The sequence below is a fragment of the Mobula birostris genome, chromosome 4 (assembly GCF_030028105.1).
Source record: "Mobula birostris isolate sMobBir1 chromosome 4, sMobBir1.hap1, whole genome shotgun sequence".
Taxonomy (NCBI): domain Eukaryota; kingdom Metazoa; phylum Chordata; class Chondrichthyes; order Myliobatiformes; family Myliobatidae; genus Mobula; species Mobula birostris.
In genome coordinates, this window is record NC_092373.1 from 10,976,240 (window position 1) to 10,990,838 (window position 14,599).

The 14,599-nt window shown below is 42.8% G+C and overlaps 1 protein-coding gene across 9 annotated transcripts in view; it reads right to left on the reverse strand.

The window, feature by feature from the left end:
* Nucleotides 1–14,599, reverse strand: part of LOC140196160 (NAD kinase-like) — a 117,454-nt gene that overhangs the window by 50,507 nt on the left and 52,348 nt on the right. For all 9 annotated transcript variants that reach the window (XR_011885638.1, XR_011885640.1, XR_011885637.1 and 6 more), the window contains exons 5-7: nucleotides 13,954–14,062; nucleotides 8,644–8,729; nucleotides 5,257–5,359 (exon numbers count right to left, since the gene is read on the reverse strand). Coding sequence is in view for 5 of the 9 variants with exons in the window: in XM_072254909.1 (XP_072111010.1) it covers nucleotides 5,257–5,359; nucleotides 8,644–8,729; nucleotides 13,954–14,062 (298 nt within the window). In the remaining 4 variants the exon portion in view is untranslated. The remainder of the gene's footprint in view (nucleotides 1–5,256; nucleotides 5,360–8,643; nucleotides 8,730–13,953; nucleotides 14,063–14,599) is intronic.

Genomic DNA, 14,599 nt, shown 5'->3' on the forward strand with positions numbered 1-14,599 from the left:
ATAATCTTGCGTTAAGACTGTTCCAAGCGGGCTGGAATATCCGCTGACGCTTCAACTCTTTAAGCTCAGAATTCAAGGAAATAATATTTTCCTCTACAAACTGTAAACTCTGTTGAAATGACTTGATCTCAGAAGTGTTATTATCTATTCCCTTGTCGAGAGCCATCAACGCACATTCTAAACGCTCAGCCCAGACAGGCATATTTTCTGATTTTTCTTTCGAAGTTTTTCCCTTTCCATTGCTGGATTCAGAAAGCTGCTTTCCACTTCTTAAAGATTGTGACATAATGACAACTATTCCCCTCCAAGATCAGATAAATAAAAGTTAAAAATTCAGAGTTTAAACCTATGGAAAAGGTAGAATTAAACGCAGCCACAAAAATTAAGCAGCAGGCGGAAGTCTCCCAGTATTTCCATACCAGGTCGTGATGCAACCAGTTAGGATACTATTCAATGTGCATCTATAGAAGTTTGTCAAAGTTTCTGGTGATGTGCTTTTATTTCCTGCAGAGGAATGGGTACTTCAGTGTATTCTCTGTCATTAGAAATAAACCAACTTTGAAAGTTCTGTTACAACAGAACCTGTTTATTATCCAGAGACAGTCTGCACCCACATTCTAGTTTTTGAACAGTCATGTTAGGGTCCAACTCTGAATATGCTCAAGTAGCAATTCAGTAAGGCTTCACAGATTAATGACTGATTTAAAAAAAAGAAAAATTTTGCTTTTGTGTGACCTGCTGAGTTTTTCCAGCATTTCTGGTTTCATTTTAGATTTCCAGCATCTGGATTCTGTTAATTTTTTTTAAATTTCATTTAACAGCCTTGCCTATTGTTCGGGCCTAAACAGTGGAGCCATCATCCCAAGCAAATACCTCTGCAGCACAATATACAGAAAATGTCTGAAATGTTCAATAAATTGGCTCAGGTGAAACTTTCTCTCTCCACAGATGCTGCACTTACAGAAATTTCTGTTTTATTTCAAGTTTCCATCATCTGCTTTTTTTTTATTTTTCATTTACTGTCTATATTTTGAGCCTACGTTGAAGTGCTATTCAGGTGTGTTGCGTTATTCAGGTGGCAGTGGTGAAGATAGAAATACAAATGCTATAGGTCATGCTTTGTTTGTTCAGAGACCTGAGCAAAACTGCATTCAGCTTAAAACAGTACACCTCAGGAATTATATACTGGTGAACCACTTCACTCACAGCTTAGTGTGACTGTGGAACGAGCTTCCAGCGGAAGTGATAGTCACGGGTTCATTTGTAACATTTAAGAAAAGTTTAGATAGATACATGGATGGGAGAGCTATGGAGGGACATGGTCTGGGTGCAGATTAATGGGACTAGATAGAAAATCAGGCTAGCATGGACTGGATGGACCAAAGGGTCTGTTACTGTGCTCTATGACTCTTCCCCCTGCTCCTTCAGAGACAATAATGCTTGAATATATCTGCACAAGCATTTCCTCTCTTTTCAGCATTGCGTACAATCACCTACCTCTTACTACTCACCCATCACACTGCTAACCCATGCATGTCAATTTATAGATTCCTCAATAAATTTGAACTTCATTATTTTTCCAGAATTCAGATTATTCCTCAAAAAATATGGACAAGAAATGAGAGAGCACAGAAGTAATTAAATTATTATGGGATGGGGAAAAAAAAGCACAAGATGGAAAATAGCTGCAAGGGTTATAGACTCAGCCAGCACTAGGCTCACTCCATCAAGGCCAACTTCAAAAGGCAATGCCTCAAGGCAGCAACCATTATGAAGGACCCTCACCATCCAGGATATTTCCACTTCTCATCACTACCATCAGGGAGGAGATACAGAAGCCTGAAGACACACACTCAACATTCCAGGAACAGCTTCTTCCCCTCTGCCATCAGATTTGAACAAACCTGCCCGCAAGAGTATTGGTCCCACTCGGGTTTAGGTGCAACCCATCATTTTTGAACAGTCATACCTCCCCCAGAAGAGATCCCAATGATCTGAGAACCTAAAGCCCTGCCCCCTGCACCAGTTTCTCAGACACACATTAATTTGCAAAATCATCTGGTTTCTACTGTCACTGGAGGCAATCCAGAAACTGCTACCCTGGAGGTCCTGCTTTTCAGATTTCTACCTAGCTCTCCAAATTCCCTTTTCAGGACCTCTTTGCTTTTCCTTCCTATGTCATTGCTACCAATATGTACCAAGACACCTGGCTGCTCTCCCTCCCACTCCAAAATGTTGTGGACGTGATCCGAGACATCCCTGACTCTGGTACCTGGGAGGTAACATACCATTCAGGTGTCCTGTTCATATCCAAAGAATTTCCTGTCTGTTCCTTTGATTACTAAGTCCCCTATCACAACCGATCCCCTCTTCTCCCTCTTTCCGTTCTGCACCACAGACAGTGCCAGTAACACAGACTCCATGGCATTCCCTGGGAGGTCATCCTCCACAACAGTAACCAAAGCGGTATACTTATTATTGAGGGGAATGGCCACAGGGGTACTCTACACTGCCAATTCATATTTCCATTTCTCCTGTCAGTCACCCAGCTACTCGCCTCCTGCAACTTCAGGGTGACTACTTCCCTGTAACTGACTGATCATCTCCTCACTCTCCCGTACCAGCCGAAGGTCATCCAGCTGCTGCTCCAGATCCCTAACCTGGTCTTCAAGGACCTGCAGCCTGATACACTTCACGTAGGTGTAATTCCCTGGAAGACGCTGGGTCTCCCAGGACTCCTGGAAGAGATTCTTAGATAGGCACATGGATAATAGAAAAATGGAGCTTTAAAAAAGCCTTTTCTGTTCGTTCACAAGAAGATGGTGAAGGTAGATTTTTTCTTAAAGTAAACACAACACAATATAGTGGGCCAAAGGGGCTACACTGTGTTGTACTGTTATGTGTTCTAAATAAAACTAAAGGATAATGGGAATGAGACTTAGAGGGGATCTGAGGGGGGGGAACCATTTTCACCCAGAGAGTAGCAAGCCTGAACACGTGGTGGAAGCAGTCACTGACAGTACTTAAGTAGTACTTAGAATCTGCACCTCAATTGCCTAGACATGGCAGTCTACAGACCAACAGTTGCACTGTACTGTTATAATTTCTATAAATTACTTTACCCTCATTATGCATAAAGTGTTTAAAAATCACTACCCCAGTAAAATAACAAGGACAGGGTTACAATACTGGTGGATCATTATACCAGAAAATGTAGCAAAACAAATCCTTAATTTAAACTTTTTTCTTTAAACTAGCTCTACAGTGGGCAGGACAATCAAATTGTCCAGGCATAGAAAAGGACAGAAGAAAACTACTCTGTCAGAAACTCAGTGGCCACTTTATTTGGTACTCATGCTTGTTCATGCAAATATCTAATAACGTGGCAGCAATTCAATGCATAAAACCATGCAGACATGGTCCAGAGTTCAGTTGTTGCACAGACCAAACATCAAAATAGAGAAGAAATCAGAATGGAAAAGAATAGAGACCTAAGTGACTTTAATCATGGAATAATTGTTGATGCCAGTCAGGGTAGTTTCAGTATATCAGAAACTGCTGATCTCAAGTCAAGTCGCTTTTTATTGTCATTTCAACCATAAACTGCTGGTACAGTACACAGTTAAAATGAAACAATGTTCCTCCAGGACCCTGGTGCTACATGAAACAATACAAAACTACACTAGACTATGTGAGACAGCACAAGGCTACACTAGACTATGTAAAACAACATAAAAACTGCACTAGACTACAGACCTACTCAGGACTACATAAAGTGCACAAAACAGTGCAGGGCAGTACAATAAATAATAAACAAGACAACAGGCACAGTAGAGGACAAATTACAATATAATAATAAATGATGTAGATGTCAGTCTAGACTCTGGGTATTAAGGAGTCTGATGGCTTGGAGGAAGAAACTGTTGCACAGTCTGATCGTGAGAGCCCGAATGCTTCGGTACCTTTTGCTAAATAGCAGGAGGGAGAAGAGTTCGTATGAGGGGTGCGTGGGGTCCTTCACAATGCTGTTGGCTTTACGGGTGCAGCATGTGGTGTAAGTGTCTGTAATGGTGGGAAGAGAAACCCCGATGATCTTCTCAGCTGACCTCACTACCCGCTGCAGGGTCTTGCGATCCGAGACCATGCAATTCCCGAACCAGGATGCTCTCGATACATCTTCTGTAGAATGTGGTGAGGATGGGGGATGGGAGATGGACCTTTCTCAGCCTTCGCAGAAAGTAGAGATGCTGCTGGGCTTTCTTGGCTGTGGAGCTGGTGTTGAAGGACCAGGTGGGATTCTCCGCCAGGTGAACACAAAGAAATTTGGCGCTCTTAACGATCTCAATGGAGGAGCCGTCGATGGGTTTTCAAGCACAACAGTAACTAGACTTTACAAAGAATGTGCAAAAACAATAAAACATCCAGTGAGTAGCAGTTCTGTGGGTGAAAACACCTTTTAAATGATAGAGGTCAGAGGAAAATGGCCAGATTCATTCAAGTTGACAGGAAGTCAACAATAACAACAGTGCGGTGCAAAAGAGCATCTTTGGATGCACAACACATTGAACCTTGAAGTGGATGCGCTACAGCTGCAGAAGTCCACAAACATACACTTACTGGCCACTTTATTAGGTAAAGGAGGTACCCAATAAATTAGCCACAGTGTATCTTTGATCTAATACATCTCAAAACTGCTTAGGTCACGTTCCTGTGCAGTTCTGCTTACGGGAAGAATGTGGAGGGTTTGGAGAGACTGTAGATGTTCACCAGGATTGGAGAGTAGGACCTACAAAGAGAGATTGGACAAATTCAGGATGTTTTCTCTGAAGCAATGCCTATGAGGCAACCTGGTAGAGGTTCATAAAATCACAAAGAGGCAAAGATAGGATAGAGTGTCAAAATCTTTTCCCAGGATGAAAATGTCAACAACTAGAAGGCATAGCTTTAAGATGAAAAGGGGAAGGTTCAAAGGAGATTTATGTGGCAGGTTTCTTTTATATTTAAACACAGAGTGGTGGGTGCCTGGAACCCATTGCCTGGGAAGTTGGCAGAAGAAGATACAAGTGACATTTAAGAAGCACCAAGATATGCAAATGAACAGGTGGGGAATTGAGGTATATAAGTCACATGCAGGCAGATATGCAGTTTATATGGGGTTAGCAGAGACATCATGGGTCAAGAGGCCTTTTGCTGTGCACCAGTATTCTATATCCATGCACACAGCCAACAGAATAATCTAGAAAGTTTTGCTCTTACCTTTAATTACATTGGTTACTTCTGTTCTGTAGGACTCAAATTTAAATGGAGTGAGAAATCCAAGTGAGCCAAGATGGAATGCCATAACAGGCGGGACACTGGTCTGAAAAGAGATCGCAGCACTTTAGCCACATGTAATTAAACTGCCAATGCCATTCAGTCACATGTACAAAGATGCAGTGAAAAGCTTGCATACTTTACCTTATACTGTTCTTACAGACCACTTCATTACAACAGTGCGTTGAGGTAGTTCAAGGTAAAACAATAACAAAATGCAGAATAGTGTTACAGCGCTGGCAGAAAATAAGGTGCAAGTTATAGTGAGGTAGATTATGAGGTCCAGAGTCCATCTTACCATACTAGTGAACCAATCAGTAGTCTGATAACAATGGAGTAGAAGTGGTCTGTGAGCCTGGTGGCATGTACTTTTAAGCTTCTGTACCTTCTGCCCTAGACATTCTCCCTTCTTCTTTCTCCCATTGAGCAGAAGATACAAAAGCCTGAAAGCGCGTAGCACCAGGCTCAAAGACCCTCTTTGATTACGCTGGCTGCTTCAGTAAGGCAGCGAGAAATATACACGGAGTCCATAGAGAGTTTTTTTTTTGCACTGGCTGGCTCCCATTATCTTCTGATAAACCCATGTGTTCAAGTTAGTGCCAGGACTCAGGGTTGGACCATCATGTAGGGATGGAACAGCTTTATTATAGCCATGCCACCATTCCCTCCTTATAACCATACAGAAAAAAAAAAAAAGGACCAAACACATGGCTCAGGTATAAAAGCTAAAAGCCAATGGACAAGAATCTACCTCGAGAAAGAATCTTTGTGGTGGGCTCTACTGTAATTCATTTCAGAAGCATTTCATCAGCTGCTAACCCAGTGCTGCACATTAGGGACCCATGGCAGCGTAGCGGTTAGCATGACGCTATTACAGTACAATGCATTCCACAGTTTGAAGTTCAGTTCCAGCACCATTCTGCAAGGAGTCTCTGTACATCCTCTGGTTTCCTCCCACACACCAAAGATATACGGATAGCTTAAATGGTCATTGTAAATTGTCCCATGATTGGGTTAGGGTTAATCGGGTTTGTCTGGGGTTCCTGGAAGGGCCAGAGGGGCCTACTCCACGCTGTTTGAATAAATAACTTCTTCCTTAACTCTGAGGAAGCCAGTGGTAATTTCTTCTTACACCACACCCACACACCCCCATCCCCAGGTGCAGTCTGTACCCACGCTGTTTAAAATTATTTAATTGCTGTGGTTGCTTAGATTCCAGTCACCTTTTCCTCTGGAATCTTCGGTTCCACAGTTGGGATGAGGTGGGGTTGTGGGAGGGGAACGTGAATGGGAACAAATGTACCTGGATCACTGACTGCTCAGTCAGTATTGGAGTGCAGACAGATTATCAGCTTCTTTCTCAAATCTGTATTACATACAGAAGTAACAAAGATGATCTGGTCAAGTGGTGTTGTAACAACTACCTTGCACTTGTCACGAAGACCATGATTGTGGACTTCAGGAAGGGGAAGTCGAGGAAACACACATCAGTACTTATCACCAGGTCAGAATTGAAAAAGCTGAGCAGTTTTAAGTTCCTGGTTGCCAACATCTCTGAAGATCTATCCTTGGCCTAACATATTGGTGCAATTATAAAGAGGGCACACCAGTAGATACATTTCATTGAGAGTTTGAGCAGATTTGGTATGTCACCAAGGACTCTAGCAAATTTCTAGACATACCCCGGAGAACTTTCTAACTGGTCGCACCACCATCTGGTATGGAAGGGCCACTGCACAGATCAGAAAATCTGCAGAGGGTTGCTAACTCAGCCAGCTCCATCAAAGGCACTACCTCCCCAGCATCGAGGACATCTTCAGAAGGTGATGACTCAAAAAGGCAGCATTCATTATTAAGGATCCCCACCACCCAGGTCTTGTTTTCTTATCATTACTACCATCAGAGAGGTTCAGGGCCTGAAGACACATACTCAACGTTTTTATCTTCTGCCCCTCTGCCATCCCAATCCTGAACACACAATTAACCCATGAACACTACATTACTACTTTTGTTCTCCCTTTGCACTACCTAAATATATTTCTTATTGTAATTTATAGTACATTTTATATATTGCACTGTACTGCTGATACAAAGCAACAAATTTCATAACATATGTCAGTGATAATAAACCTGATTTTGATTCTACAGTATTTAAACCTTAAAAGTACGTCTTTGTTGTACAGCGCATTTGGACATCCAGAAAGGGGCCAAATGTTGGCTTGCCTGCAGAAAGCAGAGGGTCATGGTGGAGGGAGTACATTCTGATTGGAGGGTTGTGACTAGTGGTGTCCCACAAGGATCTGTTCTGGGACCTCTACTTTTCGTGATTTTTTTTTATTAACAACCTGGATGTGGGGGTAGAAGGGTGGGTTGGCAAGTTTGTGGACGACACAAAGGTTGGTGGTGTTGTACATAGTGTAGAGGATTGTCAAAGATTGCAGAGAGACATTGATAGGATGCAGAAGTGGGCTGAGAAGTGGCAGATGGAGTTCAACCCAGAGAAGTGTGAGGTGGTACACTTTGGAAGGACGAACTCCAAGGCAGAGTACAAACTAAATGGCAGGATACTTGCTAGTGTGGAGGAGCAGAGGGATCTCGGGGTACATGTCCACAGATCCCTGAAAGTTGCCTCACAAGTAGATAGAATAGTTAAGAAAGCTTATGGGGTGTTAGCTTTCATAAGTCAAGGGACAGAGTTTAAGAGTCACGAGGTAAGGATGCAGCTCTATAAAACTCTGATTAGGCCACACTTGGAGTACTGTGTCCAGTTCTGGTCACCTCACTATAGGAAAGATGTGGAAGCATTGGAAAGGGTACAGAGGAGGTTTACCAGGATGCTGCCTGGTTTAGAGAGTATGCATTATGATCAGAGATTAAGGGAGCTAGGGCTTTACTCCCTGGAGAGGAGGAGGATGACAGGAGACATGATAAGATATAAGATACAAGATATTAAGAGGAAAAGATAGAGTGGACAGCCAATGCCTCTTCCCCAGGGCACCACTGCTCAATACAAGAGGATGAGGGCATGGCTTTAAGGTAAGGGTGGGAAATTCAATGGGGATATTAGAGGAAGGTTTTTAACTCAACGTGGGTCGGTGCGTGGAATGCACTGCCTGAGTCAGTGGTGGAGGCAGATACACTAGCGAAATTTAAGAGACTACTAGACAGGTATATGGAGAAATTTAAGGTGGGGGGTTATATGGGAGATAGGGTTTAAGGGTCGGCACAACATTGTGGGCCAAAGGGCCTGTACTGTGCTGTACTATTCTATGTCCTATGTTCGCATGCCATTTCTTGGTGAGAAGATGCTGAGGCCAAAAACAAACATACCTGAAAGAGTGAGGAAGCATAGAGCAACGTGCCATCACCACCAAGACAAATAATTAGGTCTATACAGCCCGAAAGCTCATCATAACCTGGGATTTAAAAAAAACTGGGTGATGAACTTTGTTACATACTAATCATATGATCACTTTCAAAGTTCAAAGTAAATTTATTATCAAAGTATATTTATGTCACCATATACAATCCTGAGATTCATTTTCTTGAAGGCTTTCTCAGCAAGTTCATAATAGAATAATACCATAATAGAATCAATGAAAGACCACAGCTACTTGGGCCAAGTGAGAGGAAAAATATTCAGATATCCCAAAAGTCAATCAGAAGGGCTGTTCCCACTCTATAAATTATACACCCAGCACAAGTCAATTGGTTCAAAGTTCAAAATAAATTTTATTGTCAGAATACATCTATGTCACCACATACAACCCTGAGATTCATTTTCCCCACGGACATACTCAACAAATCAATAGACTAGTAACTATAACAGGATGAATGTAAGATCAAGTAGAGTGCAGAAGACAACAGACTGTGCAAATGCAAATATAAATAAATAGCAATAAGTGTCAAAGGTTACGGGGAGAAGAATAGGGCTGAGAGGGAAAATAAATCAGCCACGATTGAATGGTGGAGCAGACTCGATTGACTGAGTAGCCTAATTCTGTTCCTATGTGTATGGCCTGAGTACATGGAGGAAATTCATGTCCTCATCCAAGCTGCATTACATTGTATTTATCAGGATTTAACCTCCTTTAGATTGAAATACTTATATCTTTCTGATCATGCTGCCACTTGTGACTTAGTGAATTGCTTTGCTAAAATGTGCAGTCTATATCAAATGTTTCAACTTTACCAGCCTTTCGGGTTAGGGTTACGGTTTCCTCGCATTAGGGTTTCCTCATCAATCAAGCCAGACAAATCCATGGGGCACCATTCCTTCGTTATTTATATAGACCTTCAGATCTTTTAACACCTAATTATTTGGCATCAGGCTGATAACCTGTAGTTACCGTGTTCATCTTTTTCCCCTTTTAAATAGTATTCACACTCTGCCACCAGGCCTACAGACAAAGAAAATAATTTTTGGAGATCTGTGATGTCTTCTCAACCACCTCTTAATTGCCTGGGATACAACACCATAAGACTTGGAACAAATTAGTCAACTCAGCCCATCGACTCTGCTCTACCATTCCATCATGGCTGATTTATTATCCTTCTCAACTCCATTCTCCTGCCTTTGCCCATAACCTTTGACACAACTAACCAAGAACCTATCAACCTTTGCTTTAAATATACTCACGCAACACACACAAAAAATGCTGGTGGACGCAGCAGGCCAGGCAGCATCTCTAGGAAGAGGTACAGTTGACATTTCGGGCCGGGACCCTTCGTCAGGACTAACTGAAGGAAGAGCTAGTAAGAGATTTGAAAGTGGGAGGGGGAGGGGGAGATCCAAAATGATAGGAGAAGACAGGAGGGGAGGGGTGGATCTAAGAGCTAGAGAAGGGAGAGGATCATGGGACAGGAAGTCTGGGGAGAAAGAGAAGAGGGGAGGGGAGCCCAGAGGGTGGAGAGCAGGCAAGGAGTTATAGTGAGAGGGACAGAGGGAGAAAACATATAAAAAACATTAAATAAATAAATAAGGGATGGGGTGTGAAGGGGGGGGGACATTAACGGAAGTTAGATAAGTCAATATTCATGCCATCAGGTTGGAGGCTACCCAGACAGAATATGAGGTGTTGTTCCTCCAATCTGAGTGTGGCTTCATCTTGACAGTAGAGGAGGCCGTGGACAGACATATCAGAATGGGAATGCGACAAGGAATTAAACTGTGCAGCCACTGGGAGATCTCGCTTTCTCTGGCGGACATAGCGTAGGTGTTCAGGGAAATGGTCTCCCACCCTGCGTCAGGTCCATTCGTACCACCCATCCCTTCCCACCGATCTCCCTCTCTGCACTTATCCTTGTAAGCAGAACAAGGGCTACACATGCCCTTACACTTCCTCCCTCACCACCATTCAGGGCCCCAAACAGTCCTTCCAGGTGAGGCGACACTTCACCTGTGAGTTGGCTGGTGTGATATACTGCGTCCGGTGCTCCCGATATAGCCTTCTATATATTGGCGAGACCCGACGCAGGCTGGGAGACCGTTTCACTGAACACCTACGCTCTGTCCGCCAGAGAAAGCAAGATCTCCCAGTGGCTGCACATTTTAATTCCACGTCGCATTCCCATTCTGATATGTCTATCCACGGCCTCCTCTACTGTCAAGATGAAGCCACACTCAGACTGGAGGAACAACACCTCATATTCCGTCTGGGTAGCCTCCAACCTGATGGCATGAATACTGACTTATCTAACTTCCGTTAATGCCCCACCTCCCCTTCTTACCCATCCCTTATTTATTTAATATTTTCTTAATATATTTTCTCCCTCTGTCCCTCTCACTATAACTCCTTGCCTGCTCTCCACCCTCCGGGCTCCCCTCCCCCCTTCTCTTTCTCCCTAGGCTTCCCGTCCCATGATCCACCCCTCCCCTCCTGTCTTCTCCAATCATTTCAGATCTCCCCCTCCCCAATCTCTTACTATCTCTTCTTTTAGTTAGTCCTGACGAAAGGTCCCGGCCCGAAACGTCGACTGCACCTCTTTCTATAGATGCTGTCTGGCCTGCTGCGTTCACCAGCATTTTTTGTGTGTGTTGCTTGAATTTCTAGCATCTGCAAATTTCCTCATGTCTGCGTCTTTAAATATACTCCATGACTTGGCCTCCACAGCTGTTCATGGCAATGAATTTCACAGACTCATCACCCTCTGGCTACATAAATTCCTTCTAATATCTGTTCCAAGTGGACATCCCTCCATTCTGAGACTATGCCCTCTGGTCCAAGACTCACCCACTGTAGGAAGCATCCACTCTGAACAGGCCTTGCAATATTCGATAAGTCTCAATGAGATTCCCCCTCGTTCCTATGAACTACAGCACAGTCCCAGTGCCCTCCAACACTGTTCATACATTAACCTGTTCATTCCCAGAATCATTCTTGTTAACCTCCTCTGGTCCCTCTATTTCTGGTTATTTATTTACTTACAGATACCACACGGCCCTTCTGGCACAACAAGCTGACGCCGCCCAATTTTTAAATCTCATCTTCTAATTGTCCTCTTCTTTCTTAACCACATCTGTTTCACACATTTCAATGTAAACACAAAGACTGCAAATGTCAAACCCAACCATCAACAATTCCACCAGTCCCTCACAGATGCAGCTCAAGCCACTAAGTTCGTCCAGTAATTTCTTGCTACACATTTCAACGTACTCTTCAATCACATTCACATCTTGAATTTCCATAAGCACAAGGGATCCTGGAGATGCTGGAAATCCAGAGCAACACACACAAAATGGTGTGCAGAAACTCAGCAGATCAGGCAGCATCTATGGAGAGGAATAAACCATTGACATTTCAGGCTGCATCCTTTAATCAGGACTAGCTGAAGGATCTTGGCCCAAAATGACAACTGTTTATTCCTCTCCAAAGATGCTATCTAATTTGCCAAGTTCCTCCTACATTTTCAGACATCCCAACTCTCCCGGAAGGTCGAGTCTCCCGCATATTGGTGGCAGCTCCCTGACACCCACAAATTATCTACAATATCCCAGAAATCGAGGGGGAGGAGGGAGCATCCTGATTGGTCTCTCTTCGTGGTAAGTAGACCCATCAATTTTCCCTGTGGGCGGGCTTTACAGTCGACCTCAAAAATAATGACAATGTTGCTCACTGCACTGTTTGCAACAGTGACTTTTCTATTGCCCATGGTGGGTTAAAATGTAAAAGACGTGGTGAGGTCAGTTTAACAGGTGTCATTCATTAGCATAGCTGATGTTATTTAAACTAGCTGGCTCGCTGCTACGGAGCTACTCTATTGATGTCCTACGTGATGAGGCCAAACTCCCTGTAGACTTGCTTAAAGTTGTAATAGAATAAAAAAAAACAACTCCATGATAATATAATAAGTACATATATTACTGTCACATTTTCTGCATATACCCAACTTGATTTACAGATTAGACAAAATCGCTAAACAGAGTATTACATACACCATGAAAAATGTCAGCCTTCTTTAGTTTCATCCCCGGCAATACTCCACTCATTTTCCTTCAACATGAAGCTCTTTCACTTGACGCCCATTTTCCTTCTTGTCTAATCATTCCCTCATGTTCCTCATTCCACTCGAGGTGCCTAGGCCTTTGGGAATGCTACTCTTTCCTTCAGTGGGTCATTAAATCTCTCCAGATTTCTTGATGTCCAATGAAAGACAATCCAGAACTATTGGGCGCCACAGTAGCATAACAGTTCGTGAGATGCTATTACAGCTTGGTGCATTCCGGACCTTGGAGTTCAATTCTGGCACTGTCTGTAGGGCGCTTGTCATTCTCCCCATGAACCGTGTGGGATTCCTCCGGGGACTCTGGTTTCCTTCCACAGTCCAATGATGTACCGGTTAGTAGGTTAATTAGTCATGATAAATTGTCCTGTTATTAGGCTCGTGTTAAAGAGGTGATTTGCTGAGCAGTGTGGCTCGTTAGGCTGGAAGGGCCTGTTCCATGCTATATGGCTAAATGAAAAACAAAATAAAATAGAACTTATACCACAGGCTCATCTACAGTTAATGGTTCAGCTAAGGGATGGAGAAACAAACCTTCATCATATGAACTACAGCAGTTCAAGTTGGGCATCTTAAGAGCACAGTTTGATCTGGTGATACTAGCACGGAGTTTCTTTGGGAGACAAGAATGAGGCATAAAACTCGGTGGTTATGGCTGTGTTACAAGTTCAAAGAACAAACAAAAAGAAAGATGACAGAAAAGAAGTTGTGATGTCAGATAAAAGATTTTTTTTAATTCCAGAGATAACAATTAACCAATAAAATAAGGATTCAAGTGGGGCGTGAATTCTGCTGCAGAAAAACTTTGAAGCTTCTAGAAAAATAAAGAGCGACTGTACTGTAATTACTGGAAACTACACTGAGCAATTACATGTATATAGGTGATTATATAAAAATATATAAAAATATAAGGATAGGAAAGTTAAACTCAAAGAAAAATATCAATTCTACACCCTAATGTAACAGCACTCAAGCGAAGGCAGTAGAGTCTAATTTTCCTACCAACACCCATATCCCAAAATAATAAATTAATAACAGCAAACAACAGGAATTCTGCAGATGCTGGAAATTAATAACAGCTACATTTATTCTTTAAATAAATCTACACAATGATGGTACCCGTGCCTATCAGCTCACCTTCTCGGAAGGGGCTAAGTTGCTGTCTGATGCGCTCAAAGTCTACATCTTTAGCGAGCGCTGCATCGTCCACCACCTTCTTCTCAACAAATACAACCAAGTGTTTCTCCTGGATATACAAAGGCATGGTGAAAAAGAGGAGAACATTTCTTCAGAGTCTACCCCAAGGATTTTGTTTTAACTAATTAACATAGAACATAGAACAGTACAGCACAGTACAGGCCCTTCAGCCCACAATGTTGTGTTGACCCTTAAACCCTGCCTCCCATATAACCCCCCTACCTTAAATTCCTCCATATACCTGCCTAGTAGTCTCTTAAACGTCACTAGTGGATCTGCCTCCACCACTGACTCAGGCAGTGCATTCCACGCACCAACCACTCTCTGAGTAAAAAAAACCTTCCTCTAATATCCCCCTTGAACTTCCCACCCCTTACTCAGTTGCATTGCCCTTTTAAACATGCAACATTGTGTCTCACACCCGTTCTTGCCTCAGAGCCCTTTAAAATTGTATTTTTTTAATTTTATTTTACTTTATTTATTTAGAGATGCAGTGCAGAACAGCCCTTCCAGCCGCACTCCCCAGAAACCCCTGACTTAACCCTGGCCTAATCACAGGACAATTTATATTAACCAATTAACCTAC